This window comes from Pristiophorus japonicus, chromosome 1, assembly GCF_044704955.1.
Source record: "Pristiophorus japonicus isolate sPriJap1 chromosome 1, sPriJap1.hap1, whole genome shotgun sequence".
NCBI lineage: Eukaryota > Metazoa > Chordata > Chondrichthyes > Pristiophoridae > Pristiophorus > Pristiophorus japonicus.
In genome coordinates, this window is record NC_091977.1 from 69,029,551 (window position 1) to 69,055,788 (window position 26,238).

The 26,238-nt window shown below is 44.3% G+C and overlaps 1 protein-coding gene across 3 annotated transcripts in view; it reads right to left on the minus strand.

The window, feature by feature from the left end:
• The window catches only part of tmod1 (tropomodulin 1), a 109,447-nt gene that overhangs the window by 67,898 nt on the left and 15,311 nt on the right, over window positions 1–26,238 (minus strand). For all 3 annotated transcript variants that reach the window (XM_070880826.1, XM_070880808.1, XM_070880816.1), the window contains exon 2: window positions 20,486–20,658. In XM_070880826.1, coding sequence (XP_070736927.1) covers window positions 20,486–20,611 — 126 coding nt within the window. In that variant the 5' untranslated portion in view covers window positions 20,612–20,658. The remainder of the gene's footprint in view (window positions 1–20,485; window positions 20,659–26,238) is intronic.

Here is a 26,238-nt window from a genome sequence, read left to right on the forward strand (position 1 = left end):
GGTGCTACTCGATTAGCACCCCTCGGTGGACTCTCGAATTCTGGAACCCTGAGGTCTGTGCTCTCTGTCCTGGGCAGAACCACGTTCTACAGTCTTGCCTGTGAAAGGCACCAGTGTGTACAGTACTTGCCGGGTTTGAGTCTACAGGATGAATGATTTGCTTGGTGCTGCAGGTCAAGGTCATGAACGCCTGACTGATGCTGATGGCCTTCTGCAGGTTGACTGCGTTGTCGGCAGATAACAGCTTGTGAAGGAGGTCCTCGTGGCCAATTCCTACAATGAAGATGTCTCGCAATGCTTCGTTGAGGTGCGTGCCAAAATCACATGGTGCCGCAAGTCTCCTGAGGTTGGCAGCATATTTTGCAATCTCCTGGCCCTCAGATCTGCGGTGAGTGTAGAATCTGTGCCTGGCCGTGAGGATGCTCTCTTTTGGTTTAAGTTGGTTACGAATTAGTTCAGTCAGCTCATCGTATGTCTTATCCTTGGCCTTCGTAGGTGCCAGCAAGTCCCCGATGAGGCGGTAGGCCTCGAGCCCACGGGTCAGCATTATAGCCTTGCGCTTCTCCGACAATGTGTCCGTCTCCCCTGCCAGGTCATTTGCCACGAAATATTGCTCGAGCCTTGAAGGCATTCTAATCATCACCCTCTGCGAAGTCTTTTAGTGTGCCAAAGGTAGCCATGATCGCATGAAAGTCCTTATTCTTGTCGCCAATTGTTATGTCTATAATGTACTTGTGAATGAATCCATGAGGCAATGTGTTGTACTCAAACTGTAGTGACCTTGGTTCTTTATTTCAAACTCCAGAGTGAGGCACAAGCATGGTGTGCGGCCTTTTATACAGGCCCCTGCCACCAGGGCAGGAAACCCCCGGTCTCCACCAGTTGCACCCTCTCGTGGTGCCAGCATGTATATACACAGTGTAAACCTTATTGATAGTACATCAGGTAAACAAGTCTCTATCTTATGCAACCACACAGTGACTACACAGATTGCACATCCATAGTCTGCATATACAACATTTTCAGAATAAGTGGACGCCCATTTAAAACAGAAATGAGGAGGAATATCTTCTCTCAGAGGGTCGTGAACCTTTGGAATTCTCTACCCCAGAGAGCTGTGCAGGCTGGGTCATTGAATATATTTGAGGCGGAGATGGACAGAGTTTTGAATGATAAGGGAGCCAAGGGTTATGGGGAGCGGGCGGGGAAATGGAGTTGAGGCCAGGATCAGATCAGCCATGATCGTATTGAATGACGGAGCAGGCTTGAGGGGCCAAATGGCCTACTCCTGCTACTGTTTCTTATGTTCTTATGTTCTTATATTCTAACCTGGTTAGTGCAATTAGTAACTGAGCCATACTGATCAAGATTATCCACACTTCAATAATTGGTTTGTGCTCCATCAGCTGATCTCAGAAGGGGCACAATTACACACCTGGACACGTGGTCATTTGGTACCAGAGGGTGATTGGCGCCTTTAGAGCAATATCACAGCAAGGCGTCAATGTCCCAGGGTTGGTAGGGGGTAGAGAATTGGCAGGAAAAGGACAACAGTTCAAATACTGGTTTATTGGATTAATTGCTACCGTCTACAACAAGTGTGATGTTACTGCTTCTTCCAATGTTTATTTTTCTTTATTGGTCCAGTTTCTGATTAATGGGTAAATAATCCACCTTGGATAGAATAAAATCCATAAAACCAAATTTAAAGCAAAGCATCAGTTAAATAAACAGGACTTCCAAATATTAGAAATAAATGTGGGGGAGGGTGAAGAAAATCAGAGGGAGGGGAGGCCCAAAGTTTCCTTGTGGGGCCTTGAGGATCACTTCTGCCTCATATGACCCACAAGAAAACCTGTAAAAACTTAGCCCACTGGGCCTCTTCTGGCCCTGGCTGCTGTTCCCAGCAGGCATGGCCTGGTAGGGAAGCCACCACTGCTCCCCCAATCACCAGTCAGGTTAAAGTCGCAGATTGGGCCCCGATAACATCATTGGAGCCTGATCTGCATAGTTATAGAGGACCCCGTCCGGCTTGAGTCTGGTCTCCATACTGCATGCAATTTAAAACTGCAGTCAGCCAGATCAGGCGGGAAAGGAGTGACCCCGCCTAGTTTCTGCCAGGAGACTAGAATTAAAATCGAGCCCAAAGAGTCTGTAAACTCCATGCGTTTAGTTTGATCATCATTTTCTAAAAGTGTGGCAATCACATATACAGTGACCACGATACACTTCACCTCGCATGAATTCCCTTCCTCCATACACCATTCAAACAACTGGTCAACATCTGGCAAACACTTCCTACATCTTCAACTGGGGAGTGCAAGAGGATGGTGGCATGTCTAAGCTGTTACAATTCCATTTATTTCCCAACTCTTGCTCTTGCGGTCACAGCTGGATGGCATTTTCCACAGGCGGGATGAGTCCCTTATTGAACTTAAATCAACGTCTTTATTCTCCAGTGTCTGGGTTAGCAAGCCCAGGTTTAATAATAACTCGTAGTTGGGAGAATACGTGTGATGCCCACTACCTACACCCATCACCTGAAGGCATAAAGTTTCACACCAGGCTAATGTAAAGAAACTACCAATTGGGGGAGGGGTGAGGGGTGAGAGGAGTTAGGCCGGATCAAGGGAGGCCCAGAGGAACTTTCCTGCCCCTCCTGGCTAACAAGAAAGCTTGAAAAATAAATTTCTAACTCACCTGCTGGACCTCTTCTGGACCAGGAACCGGCTCCCACCTGTTTTTGGCTGACAGGGGAGCCAACACCATCCTCACTAACACCCGACCCCCACCGCCCCTACCACTCCGCCCCCACCATTCGGGCCTTGGGTTGAAATTGCAGATCAGGCCCTGATGACATCAACAAACCCGATCTGCATATTTAAAACAAGACCCCGTTTCCTTCCTGCGGGTGTCCTGCTCGCCCTCAAAAGAGCAGGGAATATGGGAACACGGCGGAAAGGAAGTGAGATCGGTGAAGGTAACTGTCTGACACCCGTTATTTTCACTGCCCCCCACCTAGTTTCCGAAAAGTTAAAATTGGGGCCTACATCTTAGTACACTGAACTACCAAATAAACTGCCAAACATCAGTTGGTGAATGCAACGATAGAATTTCACCCACGGTAATGCTGTGTGTAATACTTGTGTATTTAGTCTTGAAAAATAAAAACATTCTGAAATTCTGTGTGTCATTTGTTCAATAAATTGCCTTGACCTACACTAAATGTGTGTCAGTAATGGGCACCTCACCAATTCCAGTTGATATAAAACATTCCCCACAAATAAATTGAAATGGGACAGAACAGTTTGATTTGAAGCCAGTTAATTAAGAAACATTTTACTTCCTTTTTTGTACAAACCAAGTATTTCCTGCAGCCTTTATTATGTAATCCAAATATAGTAATATACTTTGGCTCTTTCATTTCTATTAAATTGTATACAACATATCCAAAGGCAATGAATTACATAAATGTAGCATTGTGTTTTAAATAGAAGGATTCGATTTCCATCTGGACAGGTGTTAAACTTTCTGGCATTAAATCAGCAACAAGTTCACTGATTTTTAACAAAGCACTCATGCAGTTTTTAAAAAGTAACTTTTGTTTTAGTGGCAATAACTTTAACAGTTCAATTAGATTCACTCTAAATTTATGCAATTAATCATTTCTTTTTCTTTGCGAGTGAGTGTGTGACAGAGGAGGAGGCATCCTGACCCCACATCAGAATCGTACATTCACTGGCTGTTAAAATTTTGAAAAGGCAGCAAGCATGTTTTTTTTTTGGGGTGGGGGTGGCCGGGAAAAGGAGAAAAATGGTATTTTGGAAAACACAGTTGTGTCAAAGGTGAACCCAAAACTGGAGGCAGGTTCAGCTTCAATCAGTACGAGAGAAAAACTTGACGGATAGACTTCTTTCGAGAGAAAAACGTTAACATCTTTGACCAACTTTGGCCTGTGAATAGGCGAGCAGCACACCTGTAGGAACATTGTTGATATGCCCACAGGCAGACTGCTTACATTAGCAATTAGGGATCCAACATCAGTTGTAGGACCTCATTTCCAATTTTCAGGTGCAAGTGGGGGAGTGGGCACCATTTATGACCACTGGTAGTTGCTCCACAAGAGGTCCCTAAAAGTATTTTATGAGGTGGGAGAGGTGGAGGGGTGGAGGGGTGGAGGGGTGGAGGGGTGGAGGGGTGGAGGGGTGGAGGGGTGGAGGGGTGGAGGGGTGGAGGGGTGGAGGGGTGGAGGGGTGGGGCCAGCTAAAGCAAAAGCTCCACAAAATCACTGCAGCCTGCAGTGTGCCATGCTAACCTGCTCACCCTCCTCCAAGATCGACTCACTGCCCGGCCGCTCAGCGTGACACCCGGCCAATTTCCAGCTCTCTCGCAACTACTGAACTGCAGCGGCCGCCCATTTAGTGCTTGCAGTTGACCGGTTACATCCAAATGAGGCCTAAACCTAAAAATGGTTCGGACTTTGACTGTTTCCCACCCACTGGCTCCTAACAACACAGCTCACGGATAATGACCGATGCTTGTTTTTTTTAAAATACATGAACATGGCCATACATTTTAAGTATAAGCACATGCTCTGTCTCAGGGACATGGTGAGCCTAACCAGTTGGGACATTGAGATTAACTCTGGTTAAAATGGCCTTTAAACTGCATCATAATATTCTCTCCAATTCAGATGTCAAACAGGTAGATAATGTTTGGAAAGGAGCTTACTGGCTTTCAACGAAGTCAAGAGTTGGTACCCTCATATATTGTAAATGTCAAGTTTCCATTTTTCAGAACGAGCATCTCAATTTAGATGCTCCGATCTAAATTTACGACTCATTCCACCCTTCAATATGAAGTTCGGAACCTGGAATGTCAGGTCCCTCATTGAAACACCTGTGAACTCATCCCTTTTTGATGTAGAAATGGGTCATCCTCGATATGAAGGACTGCCTAATACTAATATATACTTTGTACACACAAACAGTCAGAGGGTGACAGAAGAGCAAATATGCAGGCAGATGTCTGAGAAGTGCAAAAACAATAGGGCAGCAAAAGTAGGGGATTACTACCTCCACCAATCTTGGCAAGTTGGATCCAAAATTGGCTCAGAGGCAGGAAGCAAAGGTTAATGGTCGATGGATGTTTTTGTGACTGGAAGGCTGTTTCCAGTGGGGTTCCGCAGGGCTCAGTACTCAGTCCCTTGCTTTGTGTGGTATATATCAATGATTTGGAGTTGAATGTAGGAGGTATGATTAAGAAGTTTGCAGATGATAAAAAAATAGGCCGTGTGGTTGATAATGAGGAAGTTACAGACTGCAGTAAATATCAATGGACTGGTCAGGTGGGTAGAATAGTGGCAAATGAAATTCAATCTGGAGAAGTGTGAGGAAATGCATTTGGGGAGAGCTAACAAAGCAAGGGAATACACAATAAATGGTAGGAAACTGAGAACTGTAGAGGAATGGAAGGACCTTGGAGTGCATGTCCACAGATCCCTGAAGAAAGCAAGACAAGTAGATAAGGTGGTTCAGAAGGCATACGGGATACTTGCCGAGGCATAGAATATAAGAGCAGGGGGGTTATACTTGAACTGTATAAAACACTAGTTAGGCCACAGCTAGAGTACGGTGTGCAGTTCTGGTCACCACATTACAGGAATGATGTGATTGCACTAGAGAGGATATCTCTGTCAGCACCTCTTTTCAGAAGCGCAGCCTTCTAACGCACTGTGCATCAGAGATGTGGAGGTATGAGCGATGTTCCCTGTAAACGCATGGGGGGGTTAAGACGTCCTCCCCAAATGTCAGTGACCTCTTCGATTCTGTGGCCCAACATGGCCACAAACCTTTCTTCAGAAGTCAACCCCTTCATCTCAGGAATCAACCTAGTGAACCTTCTCTGAACTGCCTCCAATGCAAGTATATCACTCCTTAAATAAAGAGACCAAAGCTGTACTCACCAATACCCAGTACAGTTGTAGCAGGACTTACCTGCTTTTATACTCCATCCAAGGAAGTCCAGAACCAGGGGTCACAGTCTAAAGATAAGGAGTAAGCCATCTAGGACCGAGATGAGGAGAAACTTTTTCATCTAGAGAATTGTGAACCTATGCAATTCTCTACCACAGAAAGTTGTTGAGTCCAGTTTGTTGGATATATTCAAAAGGGAGTTAGATGTGGCCCTTATGGCTAAAGGGATCAGAGGGTATGCAGAGAAGACAGGAGTGGGGTACTGAAGTTGCATGATCAGCCATGATCATATCGAACGGTGGTGCAGGCTCGAAGGGCCGAATGGCCTGCTCCTGCACCTATTTTCTATGTTTCTATCCCCTTTGAAATAAAGGCAAACATTCCACAGCCAGCTAGGGAATGGAAGACCAGCAGGAAGAGTAGTACAAAGAAGGTAGTGCAGGGGTCCCATCTGGTCATCCCCCTACAAAACAGATACACTATTTTGAGTGCTGTTGAGGGAGATGACTCATTAGGGGAGAGCAACAGCAGCCAAGTTCATGGCACCGTGGCTGGCTCTGTTGTACAGGAGGGCATAAAAAAGAGTGGGAGAGCGATAGTGATAGGGGATTCAATCATAAGGGGAATAGATAGGTGTTTCTGCGGCCGCAATCGAGACTCCAGGATGGTATGTTGCCTCCCTGGTGCAAGGGTCAAGGATGTCTCCGAGCGAGTGCAGGACATTCTGAAAAGGAGGGAGAACAGCCAGTTGTCGTGGTGCACATTGGTACCAACGACATAGGTAAAAAAAGGGATAAGGTCCTATGAGACGAATTTAAGGAGCTAGGAGTTAAATTAAAAAGTAGGACTTCAAAAGTAGTAATCTCGGGATTGCTACCAGTGCCACGTGCTAGTCAGAGTAGGAATCGCAGGATAGCACAGATGAATACGTGGCTTGAGCAGTGGTGCAGCAGGGAGGGATTCAAATTCGTGGGGCATTGGAACAGGTTCTGGGGGAGGTGGGACCAGTACAAACCGGACGGTCTGCACTTGGGCAGGAATGGAACCAATGTCCAAGGGGGAGTGTTTGCTAGTGCTGTTGGTGAGGAGTTAAACTAATATGGCAGGGGGATGGGAACCAATACAGGGAGACAGAGGGAAACAAAAAGGAGACAAAAACAAAAGACAGAAAAGAGATGAGTAAAAGTGGAGGGCAGAGAAACCAAAGGCAAGAAATAAAAGGGCAATAAAAGGGCTGCAGGAGGGGTAAAAACTAAAAATCATGGTTTAAAAACTAGGATGAAAACACTCTACCTAAATGCACGCAGCATTAGAAATAAAGTAAATGATTACAAATGGGTATGATTTGGTGGCCATTACAGAGACACGGTTGCAAGGTGGCCAGGACTGGGAATTAAACGTACAGGGGTATCTGACGATTCGGAAAGATAGGCAGGAAGGGGAGGGAGGTGGGGTAGCTCTGTTAATAAGGGATGATATCAGGGCAGTTGTGAGGGATGATATTGGCTCCAATGAACAAAATGTTGAATCATTGTGGGTGGAGATTAGAGATAGTAAGGGGAAAAAGTCACTGGTCGGCGTGGTTTATAGGCCCCCAAATAATAACTTCATGGTGGGGTGGGCAATAATCAAGGGAATAATGGAGGCATGTGAAAAAGGAACGGCAGTAGTTATGGGGGATTTTAACCTACATATTGATTGGTCAAATCAAATCGCAGGGGGTAGCCTGGAGGAGGAATTCATAGAATGCATACGGGATTGTTTCTTAGAACAGTATGTTACAGAGCCTACAAGGGAGCAAGCCATTTTGGATCTGGTCCTGTGTAACGAGACAGGAAAAATAAACGATCTCCTCGTAAAAGATCCTCTCGGAATGAGTGATCACAATATGGTTGAATTTGTAATACAGATTGAGCATGAGGAAGTTGTGTCAGAAACGAGCGTACTATGCTTAAACAAAGGGGACTACAGTGGGATGAGGGCAGAGTTGGCTAATGTAGACTGGAAACAAGGACTAAACGGTGGCACAATTGAGGAACAGTGGAGGACTTTTAAGGAGTTCTTTCATAATGCGCAACAAAAATATATTCCAGTGAAAAAGAAGGGCGGCAAGAGAAGAGATAACCAGCTGTGGATAACCAAGGAAATAAAGGAAAGTATCAAATCAAAGACCAATGCGTATAAGGTGGCCAAGGTTAGTGGGAAACTAGAGGATTGGGAAGATTTTAAGCAACAGCAAAGAATGACTAAAAAAGCAATAAAGGGAAGATAGATTACGAAGGTAAACTTGCGCAAAACATAAAAACAGATAGTAAAAGCTTTTACAGATATATAAAACGGAAAAGAGTGACTAAAGTAAATGTTGGTCCCTTAGAAGATGAAAAGGGGGATTTAATAATGGGAAATGTGGAAATGGCTGAGACTGTAAACAATTATTTTGCTTCCGTCTTCACAGTGGAAGACACAAAAACCATGCCAAAAATTGCTGGTCATAGGAATGTGGGAAGGGAGGACCTTGAGATGATCACTATCACTAGGGAGGTAGTGCTGGACAGACTAATGGGACTGAAGGGAGACAAGTCCCCTGGTCCTGATGAAATGCATCCCAGGGTATTAAAAGAGATGGCGGAAGTTATGGCAGATGCATTTGTTATAATCTACCAAAATTTTCTGGACTCTGGGGAGGTACCAGCAGATTGGAGAGCAGCTAATGTAAGGCCTCTGTTTAAAAAAGGGGCAGACAAAAGGCAGGTAACTATAGGCCGGTTAGTTTAACATCTGTAGTGGGGAAAATGCTTGAAACTATCATTAAGGAAGAAATAGCGGGACATCTGGATAGGAATAGTGCAATCAAGCAGACGCAGCATGGATTCATGAAAGGGAAATCATGTTTAACTAGCTTACTGGAATTCTTTGAGGATATAACGAGCATGGTGGATAGAGGTGTACCGATGGATGTGGTGTATTTAGATTTCCAAAAGGCATTCGATAAGGTGCCACACAAAAGGTTATTGCAGAAGATAAAGGTACGCGGAGTCAGAGGAAATGTATTAGCATGGATAGAGAATTGGCTGGCGAACAGAAAGCAGAGAGTCGGGATAAATGGGTCCTTTTCCGGTTGAAAATCAGTGGTTAGTGGTGTGCCACAGAGATCAGTGCTGGAACCACAACTGTTTACAATATACATAGATGACCTAGAGGAGGGGACAGAGTGTAGTGCAACAAATTTGCAGATGCAGTGGGAAAGTGGGTTGTGTAGAGGACTCAGAGAGGCTGCAAGGAGATTTGGATAGGTTAAGCGAATGGGCTAAGGTTTGGCAGATGAAATACAATGTCGGAAAGTGTGAGGTCATCCACCTTGGGAAAAAAAAACAGTAAAAGGGAATATTATTTGAATGGGGAGAAATTGCAACATGCTGTGGTGCAGAGGGACCTGGGGATCCTTGTGCATGAATCCCAAAAGGTTAGTTTGCAGGTAATCAGGAAGGCAAATGGAATGTTGGCCTTCATTGCGAAAGGAATGGAGTACAAAAGCAGGGAGGTGTTGCTGCAACTGTATAAGGTATTGGTAAGGCCGCACCTGGAGTACTGCGTGCAGTTTTGGTCACCTTACTTAAGGAAGGATATACTAGCTTTGGAAGGGGTACAGAGACGATTCACTCGGCTGATTCGAGAAATGAGGGGGTTACCTTATGATGATAGATTGAGTAGACTGGGTCTTTACTCCTTGGAGTTCAGAAGGATGAGGGGTGATCTTATAGAAACATTTAAAATCATGAAAGGGATAGACAAGATAGAGGCAGAGAGGTTGTTTCCATTGGTGGGGGAGACTAGAACTAGGGGGCACAGCCTCAAAATACGGAGGAGCCAATTTAAAACCGAGTTGAGAAAGAATTTCTTCTCCCAGAGGGTTGTGAATCTGTGGAATTCTCTGCCCAAGGAAGCAGTTGAGGCTGGCTCATTGAAAGTTTTCAAGTCAAAGATAGATAGATTTTTAACCAATAAGGGAATTAAGCGTTACGGAGAGAGGGCGGGTAAGTGGAGCTGAGTCCACGACCAGATCAGCCATGATCTTATTGAATGGCGGAGCAGGCTCGAGGGGCTAGATGGCCTACTCCTGTTCCTAATTCTTATGTCCTTATGTTCTTCCTGATTACTTCCTGTACCTGCATACTAACTTTTTGCGTTTCATGCACAAGGACCCCCAAGTACCGCTGTTATGCAGCACTGTGTAATTTCTCTCCATTTAAATAATAATTAGCTTTTTTATTTTCCCTGCCAAAGTGGATAACCTCACACTTTCCCACATTATGGGCCCAAGTTTCCACAGGATAAAAAACGGGCGCCCCTCCGAGCTGGGCGCCCGTTTTTCGCGCCTAAAACGGCGCCAGATCAAAAACGCGCTATTCTCGAGCGCTTTGCAGCTCGTTGTCTGTTTGGCGCGGTGCCTCCACTCACGCCGATTTTGTAAGTGGGAGGGGGCGGGTACTATTTAAATTAGTTTTTTTCCTGCTGGCAACGCTGCGCGTGCGCGTTGGAGCGTTCGCGCACGCGCAGTGTGAAGGAAACATTGGCACTCGGCCATTTTTGTAGTTCTTTGTAGCTGTTTAATTTTTGAACATTTTTTAATAAAAGCACATTGCCATCAGCACTGAGGCTTCTTGCAGCCTTCTCACTGTCTCCTTCCCCTCCCCACCCTCCACGGCAACAAACTGCTGTCTCCTTCCCCTCCCTCCCCTCCACGGCAACAAACAGCGGTTTCCTCCCCCTCCCTGGCAACAAACGGCGGTTTCCTTCCCCTCCCTCCCCTCCACGGCATCAAAAAACCGCTGTCTCCTTCCGCTCCCTCCCCTCCACGGCAACAAACGGCGGTTTCCTTCCCCACCCCCCGCGGCAACGAACGATGGCTGAAGCACTTTCACACAGGTAGGAAGATGGTTTATTTAATCTTTTCTTTGCTTATAAATGTTTATTCAGGTTGGATTTATTTGTATAATATTTGTAGAAGTATAAATAAGGATTGATTGTAGAATTTAATGAGTTTCCTTCCCCCCGCCTCACCTTGTTCTGGACGCCTAATTTATAACCTGCGCCTGATTTTTTAATGTGTAGAACAGGTTTTTTCAGTTCTACAAAAATCTTCACTTGCTCCATTCTACTTTAGTTTGGAGTACGTTTTCACTGTGGAAACTTTGAAATCAGGCGTCAGTGGCCGGACACGCCCCCTTTTGAAGAAAAAATTCTGTTCCAAAGTAGAACTGTTCTACCTGACTAGAACTGCAGAAAAAAAAATGTGGAGAATTGCGATTTCTAAGATAGTCCGTTCTCCACCAGTTGCTCCTAAAAATCAGGCGCAAATCATGTGGAAACTTGGGCCCATTACTCCATCTGTCAAATGTTTGCCCACTCACTTAGCCTGTCTATATCCCTTTGCAGATTTTATGTGTCCTCCTCACAACTTGCTTTCCCACCCATCTTTATATCAGCAGCAAATTTGGCTATATTACACTTGGTCCCTTCATCCAAGTCATGACTATAGATTGTAAATAGTTGAGGTCCCAGCACCAATTCCTGCGGCTCCGCTAGACACTGTTTGCCAACCCAAAAATGATTCATTTATCCCAACTCTCTATTTTCTGTTAGTTAGCCAATCCGCTATTCATGCTAATATATCCCCCCCCAACCCAGTGAGCTTTTATCTTGTGCAGTAACCTTTTATGTGGCACCTTATCAAATGCCTTCTGGAAGTCCAAATACACCACATCCACTGGTTCCCCTTTATCCACCCTGCTCGTTACATCCTCAAAGAACTCCAGCAAATTTGTCAAACATGATTTCCCTTTCATAAAACCATGCTGACTCTGCTTGACTGTATTATGCTTTTCCAAATGTCCTGCTACTGCTTCCTTAATAATGGACTCCAGCATTTTCCGAATGACAGATGTTAGGCTAACTGGTCTATAACTTCATGCTTTCTGTCTGCCTCTCTTTTTTTTTAAATAGGGGCGTTACATTTGCAGTTTTCCAATCTGTTGGGACCTCTTTAGAATTTAGGGAACTTTGGTAGATTACAACCAATGCACCACTATCTCCGCAACCACTTCTTTTAAGACCCAAGGATGCGTGCCATCAGGTCCAGGGCACTTGTCCACCTTTAGTTCCCATTATTTTACGGAGTACTTTTTCTTTAGTGATAGTGATTGTTTTAAGTACCTCCCTCCCTGTAGCCCTTTGATTATCCATTATTGTCATGTTTTTAGTGTCTTGTACCATGAAGACCGATACAAAATATTTTTTCAAAGTCTCTGTCATTTTCCTGTTCTGCATCATTAATTCCCCAGTCTCATCTTCTAAGGGACCAACGTTTACTTTAGCTACTCTCTTCCTTGTTATACACCGGTCGAAACTCTTAACATCTGTTTTTATATTTCTTGCTAGTTTACTCAATCTATCTTCCCTTTCTTTGTGATTTTTTTAATCCTCCTTTGCTGTTTTTTTTTTACCTAATCCTCTGACCTTCCACTAATCTTGGCCATTTTGTATGCCATTGTTTTAGATTTGATACCACCCTTTACTTCCTTAATTAGCCATGGATGGTTCTCCTCTCTCAAAGTCTTTCCTTCTCACTGGAATATATTTTATTGAGAGTTATGAAATATCTTCTTAAATGTGTGCCACTGCTAATCAACCGTCTTACACTTTAATCTATTTTCCCAGTCCACTTTAGCCAACTCTGCCTTCATACCTTTGTAATCGCCTTTATTTAAGATCAGGACACTGGTTTGAGTTCCAACTTTCTCACCCTCCAACTGATTTTGAAATTCAACCATGCTATGATCACTCTTTCCGAGAGGATCCTTTACGATGAGATCATTCATTAATCCTGTCTTATTACACAGTACCAGATCCAGGATAGCCTGCTCCCTGGTTAGTTCCGCAACGTACTGTTCAAGGAATACACTCAATGAACTCTTTCTCAAGGCTACCTTGGCCAATATGATTTGTCCAATCAATATGATTTGTCCAATCAATATGAAGATTAAAATCGCCCATGATTATTGCCATACCTTTCTTACAAGCTTAACGACCATTGCCCTTACCTTTTGGTCAACTTTTCCAAGTGGTAACTCAATCCAATCCAACTATTTAATTGTAAAGCAGTTTATATGCCCTATGAAAGTCAGAAAATGTCGTACATAAGAACATAAGGACATAAGAATTAGGAACAGGAGTAGACCATCTTGTCCCTCGAGCCTGCTCCGCCATTCAACAAGATCATGGCTGATCTGGCTGTGGACTCAGCTCCACTTACCCGCCCGCTCTCCATAACCCTTAATTCCCTTATTGGTTAAAAATCTATCTATCTGTGATTTGAATACATTCAATGAGCTAGCCTCAACTGTTTCCTTGGGCAGAGAATTCCACAGATTCACAACCCTCTGGGAGAAGAAATTCCGTCTCAACTCGGTTTTAAATTGGCTTCTCCGTATTTTGAGGCTGTGCCCCCTAGTTCTAGTCTCCCCGACCAGTGGAAACAACCTCACTGCCTCTATCTTGTCTATCCCTTTCATTATTTTAAATGTTTCTATAAGATCACCCTTCATCCTTCTGAATTCCAACGAGTAAAGACCCAGTCTACTCAATCTATCTTCATAAGGTAACCCCTCATCTCTGGAATCAGCCTAGTGAATCGTCTCTGTACCCCCTCCAAAGCTGGTATACCCTTCCTTAAGTAAGGTGACCAAAACTGCACACAGTACTCCAGGTGCGGCCTCACCAATACCCTGTACAGTTGCAGCAGGACCTCTCTGCTTTTGTACTCCATCCCTCTCGCAATGAAGGCCAACATTCCATTCACCTTCCTGATTACCTGCTGCACCTGCAAACTAACTTTTTGGGATTCATGCACAAGGACCCCCAGGTCCCTCTGCACCACAGCATGTTGTAATTTCTCCCCATTCAAATAATATTCCCTTTTACTGTTTTTTTTCCCCAAGGTGGATGACCTCACATTTTCCGACATTGTATTCCATCTGCCAAACCTTAACCCATTCGTTTAACCTATCTAAATCTCTTTGCAGCCTCTCTGTGTCCTCTACACAACCCGCTTTCCCACTAATCTTTATGTCATCTGCAAATTTTGTTGCACTACACTGTGTCCCCTCTTCCAGGTCATCTATGTATATTGTAAACAGTTGTGGTCCCAGCACTGATCCCTATGGCACACCACTAACCACCGATTGCCAAACTGAAAAGGACCCATTTATTCTGACTCTCTGCTTTCTGTTAGCTAGCCAATTCTCTATCCATGCTAATACATTTCCTCTGACTCCGCGTACCTTTATCTTCTGCAGTAACCTTTTGTGTGGCACCTTATCGAATGCCTTTTGGAAATCTAAATACACCACATCCATCGATACACGTCTATCCACCATGCTCGTTACATCCTCAAAGAATTCCAGTAAATTAGTTAAACATGATTTCCCGTTCATGAATCCATGTTGCGTCTGCTTGATTGCACTATTTCTATCTAGATGTCCCACTATTTCTTCCTTAATGATAGCATCAAGCATTTTCCCCACTACAGATGTTAAACTAACCGGCCTTTTGTCTGCCCCCTTTTTTAAACAGAGGCATTACATTAGCTGCTTTCCAATCCAATGGTACCTCCCCAAAGTCCAGAGAATTTTGGTAGATTGTAATGAATGCATCTGCTATAACTTCTGTCATCTCTTTTAATACCTTGGGATGCATTTCATCAGGATCAGGGGACTTGTCTACCTCGAGTCCCATTAGCCTGTCCAGCAGTACCTCCCTAGTGATAGTGATTATCTCAAGGTCCTCCCTTCCCACATTCCCGTGACCAGCAATTTTTGGCATGGTTTTTGTGTCTTCCACTGTGAAGAATGAAGCAAAATAATTGTTTACAGTCTCAGCCATTTCCACATTTTCCATTATTAAATCCCCCTTCTCATCTTCTAAGGGACCAACATTTACTTTAGTCACTCTTTTCCGTTTTATATATCTGTAAAAGCTTTTACTATCTGTTTTTATGTTTCGCGCAAGTTTACTTTCATAATCTATCTTTCCTTTCTTTATTGCTTTCTTAGTCATTCTTTGCTGTCGTTTAAAATTTTCCCAATCTTCTAGTTTCCCACTAACCTTGGCCACCTTATTCGCATTGGTTTTTAATTTGATACTCTCCTTTATTTCCTTGGTTATCCATGGCTGGTTATCCCTTCTCTTACCGCCCTTCTTTTTCACTGGAATATATTTTTGTTGAGCACTATGAAAGAGCTCCTTAAAAGTCCTCCACTGTTCTTCAATTGTGCCACCGTTTAGTCTGTGTTCCCAGTCTGCTTTAGCCAACTCTGCCCTCATCCCACTGTAGTCCCCTTTGTTTAAGCATAGTACGCTCGTTTGAGACACTACTTCCTCGCCCACATTCAACCATACTGTGATCATTCGAGAGGATCTTTTACTAGGAGATCGTTTATTATTCCTGTCACATTCCACCGGACCAGATCTAAGATCGCTTGCTCCCTTGTAGGTTCTGTAACATACTGTTCTAAGAAACAATCCCGTATGCATTCTATGAATTCCTCCTCAAGGCTACCCCGTGCGATTTGATTTGACCAATCGATATGTAGGTTAAAATCCCCCATGATTACTGCTGTTCCTTTTTCACATGCCTCCATTATTCCCTTGATTATGGTCCGTCCCACCGTGAAGTTATTATTTGGGGGCCTATAAACTACGCCCACCAGTGACTTTTTCCCCTTACTCTCTCTAATCTCCACCCACAAAGGGCCCAAGTTTCCACATGATTTGCGCCTGATTTTTAGGAGCAACTGGTGGAGAATGGACTATCTTAGAAATCGCAATTCTCCACATTTTTTTTTCTGCCGTTCTAGTCAGGTAGAACAGTTCTACTTTGGAACAGAATTTTTTCTTCAAAAGGGGGCGTGTCCGGCCACTGACGCCTGATTTCAAAGTTTCCACAGTGAAAATGTACTCCAAACTAAAGTAGAATGGAGCAAGTGAAGATTTTTGTAGAACTGAAAAAACCTGTTCTACACATTAAAAAATCAGGCGCAGGTTACAAATTAGGCGTCCAGAACGAGGTGGGGGGGGAAGGGAACTCATTAAATTCTACAATCAATCCTTATTTATACTTCTACAAATATTATACAAATAAATCCAACCTGAACAAACATTTATAAGCAAAGAAAAGATTAAATAAACCATCTTCCTACCTGTGTGAAAGTGCTTCAGCCAGGGAGAATTCTGCAGCCGTTCGTTGCCGCTGAGCAGGAGGGGGGGTGGGGGGGGGAGAAAGCCGTTCGTGCCGCTGAGCGGGAGGGTGGTGGGGGGGGGGGGGCGGAGAAAGCGGTTTGTTGCCGCGGAGGGGAGGGAGGGGAAGGAGACAGCCGTTTGTTGTCGCGGAGGGGAGGGAGGGGAAGGAGACAGTGAGAAGGGTAGCCTCAGTGCTGATGTGCTGATGGCAATGTGATTTTATTAAAAAATGTTCAAAAATTAAACAGCTACAAAGAACTACAAAAATGGCCGAGTGCTAATGTTGTTTTTCACACTGAGCATGCGCGAACGCAGCGTTGCCGGCAGGAAAAAAACTAATTTATATAGTACCCTGCCCCCTCCCACTTACAAAATCTGCGCGAGTGTAGGCTCCGCCTCCCTGGGCGCCGCGCCAAACAGACAAGGAGCTGCAAAGCGCTCGAGAATAGCGCGGTTTTTTTCTGCCGCCGTTTTAGGCGCGAAAAACGGGCGCCCAGCTCGGAGGGGCGCCTGTTTTTTATCCTGTGGAAACTTGGGCCCAATGATTCAACATTTTGTTCATTAGAGCCAGTATCGTCTCTCACAACTGCCCCGATATCATCCTTTATTTACAGAGCTACCCCACCTCCTTTCCCTTCTTGTCTCTATCTTTCCGAATTGTCAGATACCCCTGTATGTTTAATTTCCAGTCTTGGCCACCCTGCAACCACGTTTCAGTAATGGCCACAAAATCATACCCATTTGTAATGATTTGTGCCGTCAACTCATTTACTTTGTTTCGAATGCTGCGTGCGTTTAGGTAAAGTGTTTTAATACTAGTTTTTAAACCATGATTTTTAGTTTTGACCCCTCCTGCAGCCCCTTTATATTCATACATATTGTCCCTTCCTATCACGTTGTGGTTTACACTTACCCCAGTGCTAGTCTGCTCTGTTGCCTCCTGCCTTTTGCATTCTTTCTTGGAGTTCTGTTCATCTGAGCTCTCACCCACTCTAACTAGCTCAGAGCCCTCTCCTGGGTTCCCATCCCCCTGCCAAGCTCGTTTAAAGCCCTCCCAAACGCACTATCAAAACCACCCGCAAGAACATTGGTCCCGTCTCTGTTGAGGTGTAACCTGTCCGACTTGTACAGGTCCCACCTACCCCAGAAGCGGTCCCAAATGTTCAGGAAACTAAAGCCTTCCCTCCTACACCAATGCCCCAGCCACGTATTTATCTGACTAGCCTTCCTATTTCTACCCTCACTAGTACATGGCACTGGCAGTAATGCCGAGATTACCACCTTTGAGGTCCTGGCTTTCAATCTTACTCCTAGCTCCCTAAACTCAGCTTTTAGGACCTCACCCCTCTTTCTACCTATGTCGTTGGCACCAATGTGGACCACAACTGCTGGCTGTTCCCCTTCCCTCCCCAGAATGCCCTGCAGTCGCTCAGTGACATCACTGACCCTTGCACCAGGGAGGCAACACACCATCCTGATGTCACTTTTGCTGCCGCAGAAGCGCCTATCTGCTCCCCTAACTATTGAATCACTATAGCCCTTCCCGTCTTCTTCCTCACCCCCTGTGCAGCTGAGCCACCCACGGTGCTGTGGACTTGGCCCTGGCTGCACTTCCCAGAGGCATCATCGCCCTCGCCTGTAGTCAGAATAGAGTACCAGTTGAGAGCGTGATAGCCTCAGGGGACTCCTGCACTACCTGCCTCGCCATACTCTTGTGTGCGACGGTCACCCATTCCCTATCCTCCTGTACCCTTTTAATCTGTGGGGTGACCAATGCCTGAAACGTGCTATCCACGTACCTCTCGTTCTATCGGATGTTCCTCAGTGCCTCCAGTCCTCGCTCAAGCTCCGAGACTTGGCGCTCGAGTTGGAGGAGCTGGAGACACTTCCTGCACATGTGGTCATCCCCGTTGCGGGAAGCATCCAGGAATTCCCACATGGCACAGGTGTTGCATTCCGTTTGAACGAGCTGCCCTGCCATCCTACTAGTTACCCTTAAATTACCCAGCAAAAACACTGACGCCCACTACACACGTCATCTGCCTCTTCCCTTATTGTGTATAATAGTTTAAGTTAGTCAAACCCAGGCCACAAAGGCCACATCATACCATTATCCATATACATCCAATAATGGATACAGTGTAGCCACTCTTCATAACATAGAATTTTAGCTGATAAAGTGAAGTGTCTGCGACTCTTAAACAGAACCAGATTAAGAATTCGTGGGGCCTGAAGCACCCAAAGAACATTCAGGGTCCCTCCACACCCCACACACAGCCTCTTACCCCCTTGATCCATTAAAACACAAAGGTATAGTAAAGGGAAGGAACTACAGCGTTGTATTTGATACCTGTACATTTTAACACATATTGTTAGCATCTGACCAACACACTGGATTTATTTGCATGAGGCATGAAGGAGCAAAGTCACAGTCTGATGTTAACCCCGTAGCAACTGAAGCGCTGGTTCAAACAATCTCTGTCCCTTTATTAATATGGAGTTTCTTTTCTATGAAAATCATTTTTGTTTATTAAAGATTCTTATTATCTTTGCTTCTATGGTTTCTCATATCTGAATAAATGTTTTGAAATTTGTGAACTGCAAGTGTCAGTATTTCTACTGTAATGAATATGTTGACTCTGCGGCGCTTCCTCCTGGCAATATTTTTAAATGCTAGAATATTTTGAAAGCAGTTTTCCTGCATTTTGGTGAGTATTACCAAGGGGCCTATATTTGGCTGGATCCCTGGGCACAGGCTCCATAGGCCCCTGCTCCCAAGACCAAGTCACTTAGCACTGTATATCTCGGACTATCATTGATGAGAAATCCACCTACAGTGCAGACTTACTCTAATCAGACTCCAAGTCAATCATGCAATGTAGGCGACAAAGCAGTGAGTCATGGAGAGGATTAACTTTGGAACACATTCTATGGAGACAGCTTCACAAGATATGGAGCTAGACTGTTAAGCTCTTGGTATCTAGTAACATTCCAGGGAAGTTCGGGCGGATTGTGGCTGGCATTGTTAACACACACCTGTTTTCACAGTCTCTAAACTGTAGACCGTGAAGGAGAGGAATGTGGCAAAAGCATTGGGTGTACTTGCGACTTGGAGCCCTGGACCCAATGCATAGGCGTATCACAACACAACTTGCACTGATGTGTGCTGCTGTCACAATAGAATGTTGTAGCTCAGTCTAAATCAATGTGAAGAACTCATCTCGTACAAGCAACTGCTGGCTTTTGGAACCAAAGTGCTCCCAATTTAGGGGGTTTATTTGAATCATCTTTTTCTTCTGCTACAGCACAGGCCTTTACTGTTCACTTTGGTCACTGCTGTGGGGACACTTCAGAATCTTCCCATTAAGCTCAATTGTATCAGGTCTGAACCTGGAGCAAGACACTTACAGGTTCTTGCACAGATAAAATTCGACTTTTGTCCCCCCACCCCACCCATTCATTAATCCATTTCTGGATGGATAGTTATTCACAGAGCAAAGCTAAATGAGGATGAATAGTCTTTTAGCGCTTCCTACCAACATCTTACCACTTTTCATTCTTCTACTTTCTCACTAAAATGGTCAGAAAGCAAAATATAACTCAAAGTCAGTGTCCCTGCACCTGACAAGATACACTCCAGAATCTTCGAGAAAGTAAGTAAAAAAGTTTGACCAACACTCTGATTAGTATTTTTACAGAGCTTCATAAACACTGGGCTCAAAGTTGAGTACATGATCCACATTATTCAAAGAAAAAGTGAGATTTAAACTGAAAATTGCAGAGCAGTTACCCCAATATCTGTTTTGCAAAAAGAAGTGGACAGCATAATACAGAATGCTAACGTCCACGACAGAGTATTGAGGCCATGCTTAATAAACACTGATCTAGAAGCAATAGATCATGGCTTTCAATTTAGTTAAATTATTTGAGGACTTATCTAAATGAATGAACAAGGGCTATCTTTTGGTTTTTAGATTTTTAAAGAACAAAGTTCACAGAATTAGTAGATGATTAGCTAATTGAAGACTCCTTTGGTAAGAAAATAGGTCATAAATTAAAATACCTGTGTCTGGATGGGGTGGGCAGCTGATTCACAAGTTCTGCAGCAATCTGTTCTGGACAGAGATGTGTATATTTATCTAGACATGCATGTGTAGGCATATCTCTTGATACGAACTGCTTATGTAGATATACATGTGTATGGCTATACATACGTCTGGATCTAGTTCTTCCAACTCAACTTCCAACTGTTGGATCTCCTCTTCTGATAATTTTCGGAGAAGATCATCTTCATCAACATCTCGATACTTTTCTAACTCCTTTTTAAATGGTGTTGACATGGTGAACCAATCTTTGCTTGTACCTCCTTTGCAATACTGCAGCGTACCTGCAAATTTAAATAAACAGAGGGATCACAATAAGAGAGATTTTTAAAACTACATTTAGGAAGCGTAAGTTACTATAACAACACAAACGGTTATATACATTTGTCTACTTGAGTATCAACATACATAATCCGGTCATCTGCACTTTAGTTCATATTTTATTGTAATTAAGCACATCTGTAAGGTTAACTATAGCATTTTAGCTCAAGCCTACAGGCTCTGTCAGACCTGCCATTTAGTGGAAATTTGACAACATTGGATCGGACCTTGCTGGAGTAGGGCATCTCATGGCGGACTCCGTTAGTTACCGACTTTATTCTGTACCCTTCTGCTTGAAAGAAATTTTGCACCATAATTTGCAGGAAGTGCGAGCTGATAACAGTGCAGCAAAGGCAATGGGGCATCTGGGGTCTCTGTGAACGATAGGACCAACCATTGAGATTTAAGGATTGAGAAAGATCAGAGGAACGTCGGAGAAGGAGGGCAAATTAAGAGTCAAATCAGGTATAGAAAGAAAAAATAAAGAGAGGGAAAGAAAGATTGCATTGCAAGCAAGAAAGAGCCCAAAAGGAAAAGTAAGAAAAAAATGTTTAAATTTGATATTTTTGCAATCTAAGAACTTACTACATGCAGGAATGAGATTGAACACTTTCAATTGTTCACATTCTGGGCCATAGAGATTGATTGGCATTGCATCAAAAATAATCACGTCGTTAAAAAGGTACTTCCGCTGTTAAGTTCCAGCCCTAACTGTCTGTGGCAAGTTTAATGGATAATTAATGTGCAAACCCAGCAAGTTCTTAAAAATAATGGGAAGGCTAAGGGCGAGATGCCATTTGTGCAAAGCAAACAGCGAAGTGACATAAATTGACCAGCAAGTTCTGGAGATTCACAACTCAGAGTGAACTTGCTGGCTGATTTGCATATTAAAAACAGCATGTGTCGTTTACATTTGTCTTTGTCTTTCATACTTGCTTTTTGAATCTCCTGCTTTGTGGAATTCTGTCCTTCCCCATCTCCTCTCCAGGTTTGAGAATGGAGTGGAGGAGCAGAATGAATACAACAAATGAAATTGCAAAGTCGGAAAGTACAATCAAAGGGAAAGAAGCAGTCCATAAGATAGCAAGAAATAAAAGCACCATTTGGGAAAGGGAATGGAATAATTAACAAGTTAGCAGAAAACTAGGGTGAATTATTTTTTTTAATTGAAATTAGAATTCATTGGTGTGAGTACACAAAGTATTCAAAACACAATTGGAGAGTTACAAGCACATTAATAACTATGGAATGATATGATAGAGTAACTACAAGGCTCAGGTTTGGACAGGACTGGGAACTTAATATTTCCGATTATAACATTTTCAAGAAAGTTAGGGAGGGGGAAAAGGATGGAGTGGCAGTGTTAGGGAAAGATTCCATCACAACGCTAGAATTTAAGGATGTCCTTGGAGGTTGAATTAAGACAGAATCCATGTGGATAGAATTAAGAAATAAAAAGGGAATAATACAAAAGAATGGGAATAATACTGGAGAGTGTATTGACTAAAACATGGAGATGAGATGGAGGAAAATATCTGCAGGCGTTTCCCAGAGATATGATCCGTAAGAACTGGACAATAATATTGGGTGATTTTAACTATCCCAAGATCGAATGGAATAAAGGGGAATACTTTTAGGAGGCATCTGGGACTGATTCTAGATCACTATGTTTTGAAGGCATTCGTCGTGGATCAGTGGTAGTAATCTCACCTCTGACTCACAAGGTTCTGGCTCAAGTCCCAGTGCAGAGACTGGAACACCAAATCTAGTCTGACACTCCAGCGCAGTACTGCGGGAGTACTGGTGCCTTCCTTCAGATCGGACGCTAAACCAAGGCCCCGTCTGCCCTTGCAGGTGGATGTAAAAGATCCCATGGCACTATTTTGAAGAAGAGCAGGGGAGTTCTCCCTGGTATAGTTATCCCTCAATCAATATCACTAAAAACAGATTATCTGGTCATTATCACATTGCTGATTGTGGGACCTGGCTGTGCGCAAATTGGCTGCCGCGTTTCCTACAACAGTGACTACACTTCAGCAGTACTTCATTGGCTAAAAAGCGACCTGGGATGTCCAGAGGTTGTGAAAGATGCTGTATAAATGCAAGTCTTTCTTTTTCTAGTCGAACAAGCATCGCTTGATTTAGTTCTGCAAATTGAAGTGGTCCAATTAACTGATCTGAAAGTAGGAGAACAATCCAGAAAATGACCACTTGCTCAATGTAAAAATAGAAAAGGATAATGAAGAGCTTAAGAAAAGGCTACTTGCCCAGAAAAAGGGAGATAAACGGGAATCTGGCCCAAATTAACTGGGTTGAAAAGTTAAGTTGATGGAATTTTCAAATACAAGATACACAAAGTATAAAATAACTTATTCCTAAAAGAAGAAAAGCAGGTACATTAAAAAAAAATTGAGTTCTGTGGATAAATAGAAATTAAAACTAAACTGAAACATAAAAGAGCATGTGATAAAATAAGGGCTAACAATGCTAAAGATAATCATGAGGAATATAGAAAGTGTAGAATCAAGGGAGATTAGAGTGCTGTTCCTGTACCCCCTTTAAAATTGTACCATTTAGTTTATATTGTTCCTCCTCATTCTTCCTACCAAAATGAATCACTTCACACTTCTCTGCATTAAATTTCATCTGCCACGTGTCTACCGATTTCACCAGTCTGTCTCTGCCCTCCTGAAAGTCTATTACTATCTGCCTCATTGTTTACTACATTTCCAAGCTTTGTGTTATCTGCAAACTTTGAAATTATGCCCTGTATACCCAGGTTCAGGTCAGTAATATATATCAAAAAGAGCAGCGGTCCCAACACCCCTGGGTGACACCATTGCACACTTCGCTCCAGTCTAAAAAAACAACCGTTCACCACTATTCTCCGCATTTTGTCCCTTAGCCAATTTTGTATCCACGCAACTACTGCCCCTTTAATTCTATGGGCTACAATTTTACTAACAGTTTCTTCACTCAGAATTGTGAACCTGTGGAATTCTCTACCACAGAAAGTTGTTGAGGCCAGTACGTTAGATATATTTAAAAGGGAGTTAGATGTGGCCCTCATGGCTAAAGGAATCAAGGGGTATGGAAAGAAAGTAGGAGTAGGGTACGGAAGTTGCATGATCAGCCATGATCATATTGAATGGTGGTGCAGGCTCAAAGGACCGAATGGCCTACTCCTGCACCTATTTTCTAGAACGCCGCAGTCCCGACCTGGACGCCCGTTTTTCGCGCCACAAAGTGCGCCTAAAAAAAACTTCCAGATTCTCCAGCTCCCCGCAGGTCGTTTGCAGCTCGGCGCAGCGCAACACAAGCAGTAGGGGGCAGAGCCAGGTCCCTGTGCTGAAAACAGTGCCGGGACCTCTAGCCCTGGCCGAATGGCCTCACTGGGGCTGCGTGAATAAGGCTCCTCCCCACGGCCAGCTCCTGCTTCCTCCCGACCCGACTCGACTCCCGCTTCCCGCCTCCGGACCGGACCCGACACCGACCCGACTCCCGCTCTCCCCCCACCCCCCGGCCCGGACCCGACACCGACCCGACTCCCGCTCCCCCCCCCCGCCCCTGGACCGGACCCGACCCCGACCCGACTCCCGCTCCCCCGCCCCCGGACCAGACCCGACTCCCGCTTCCCCCCTCCCCCCGCCCCTGGACCCGACCCGACTCCCGCTTCCCCCTCCCGCCCCCGGACTGGATCCGACCTGACCTCCCTCCCCCCGAACCGAACCGACCTCCCTCCCACCACACCCCCTGACCCGACCTAACGCCACCTACCTGTAAATCTGGTGCTGGGGACGGGCCCTGCCCGAAGTCTCGGGCCCGGCCCATTCAGGCTCCTTCCCCCTTTCGCCTTTCCCCCCCCCCCCCCACATCTACCCCCCCTTCTCCCCCCTCTCTCTCCCTCTACCCCCCTACTCGGTCAGAAACACAGACACTGACAGACAGAGAATGAGAGACACACACAGACAGACAGAGAGATAGAGACACTGACAGAGACACACTGGGGGGGGTCATCCCAGCATGCTGTTGGAGGGCTCCCGGTGCTGCAGTCGGTAAGTAGAAAATGTTTTATTTATTGATTTTTTTAAAAATTATTTCTTATTAATTTTTTTTGATTGATTTATTGGTTGATTTATTGATGTATTTATCATTTATTATTGATGATGGCTCTTTATTTGTAAAACTGAAGTGTTTAATGTTTGTAAACTTCCCTTTAAACCGCCCCCCCCCCCCATTCCCTCCGCCTGATTTGTAACTTACGCCTGATTTTCTAAAGTGTAGACAAGGTTTTTTCGAGCGTACAAAAATCTTCACTTACTCCATTCTAAGTTAGTTTGGAGTAAGTTTTCACTGCCGAAACTTTGAAAACAGGCGTAAGTGGCCGGACACGCCCCCTTTTGAAAAAAAAATTCTGTTCCAAAGTGAAACTGTTCTAACTGACTAGAACTGGAGCAAACTAAATGACGAGAATTCCGATTTTTAAGATACTCCGTTCTACACCAGTTGCTCCTAAAAATCAGGAGCAAATCATGTCGAAACTTGGGGCCTATGTTTCTATGTCTATTATATGGTACTTTATCAAATGCCTTCTGAAGGTCCGTATACACATCCACCTTCTCCATTACTTCATTGAAGAACTCAATCAAGTGAGTCAAACACGATTTGCCTTTAAAAAATCCGTGCTGGCTTTCATTTGTTAACCCATATTTTACCAAGTGCCAATTAAATTTGCATCAATGTTTCCACTAAGGTGCACAGCCAGTAATCTTAAAGGTCCCGAGCAGGCCGGCCACCGTTTTTACATTGTAAATACCGCGCATGTGCAGAAATTTAAAGGGACCGCTCATTAAAAGAAACAGGCTGCAGAGAACAAAACACAGCTTACAGGGAACATTGTTTGCAATCCCGCAGTCCTCTGGCACCACCCCCATATCTAAGAGGATTGCAAGCAGTGTTCCCTGTAAGGTGCATGGCCGCGCACTGCTCCAGGGAACCCGCGTAGCCAGCACGTCAACCTAAATCTGTACATGCATGGTATTTTAAATGGCCTTAAAGGGGCCGTGCAGGGCCAAAAATAATTGGCCCTGTTTGGAAGATTGTGGTCAGAGCCTCTGCAATTTCTACACTTATTTCCCTCAGCAACCAAGGATGCACCAGCCAGACCAGGTGACTATTCTAATTTGAGCACTTAAGTACATCCTCTTTATCCATTTTTATCCTATCCAATTTCTCTACAAGATCAAAGCCTCTGGTATTAGTGGTAATATATTCAGCTGGATTGAGAAGTGACTGGAAGGACATAGGCAGAAAGTAGCTATAGATGGATTTGGAGACCAGTCACGAGTGGTGTCCCGCAGGGATGTGTGTTCGGACTGTTGCTCTGTACTATTTTTAGTAATGATCTACATGTAGGTGTTGGGGGCACGATCTACAAATTTGCAGTTGATATTAAGCAGTGTGCAAATGTTAGGGCTGTAAACGATGCTCTACTGCTTCACGCAGATCTTGAAGTGTTGGGGGTTTGGGCCCATGACTGGCAA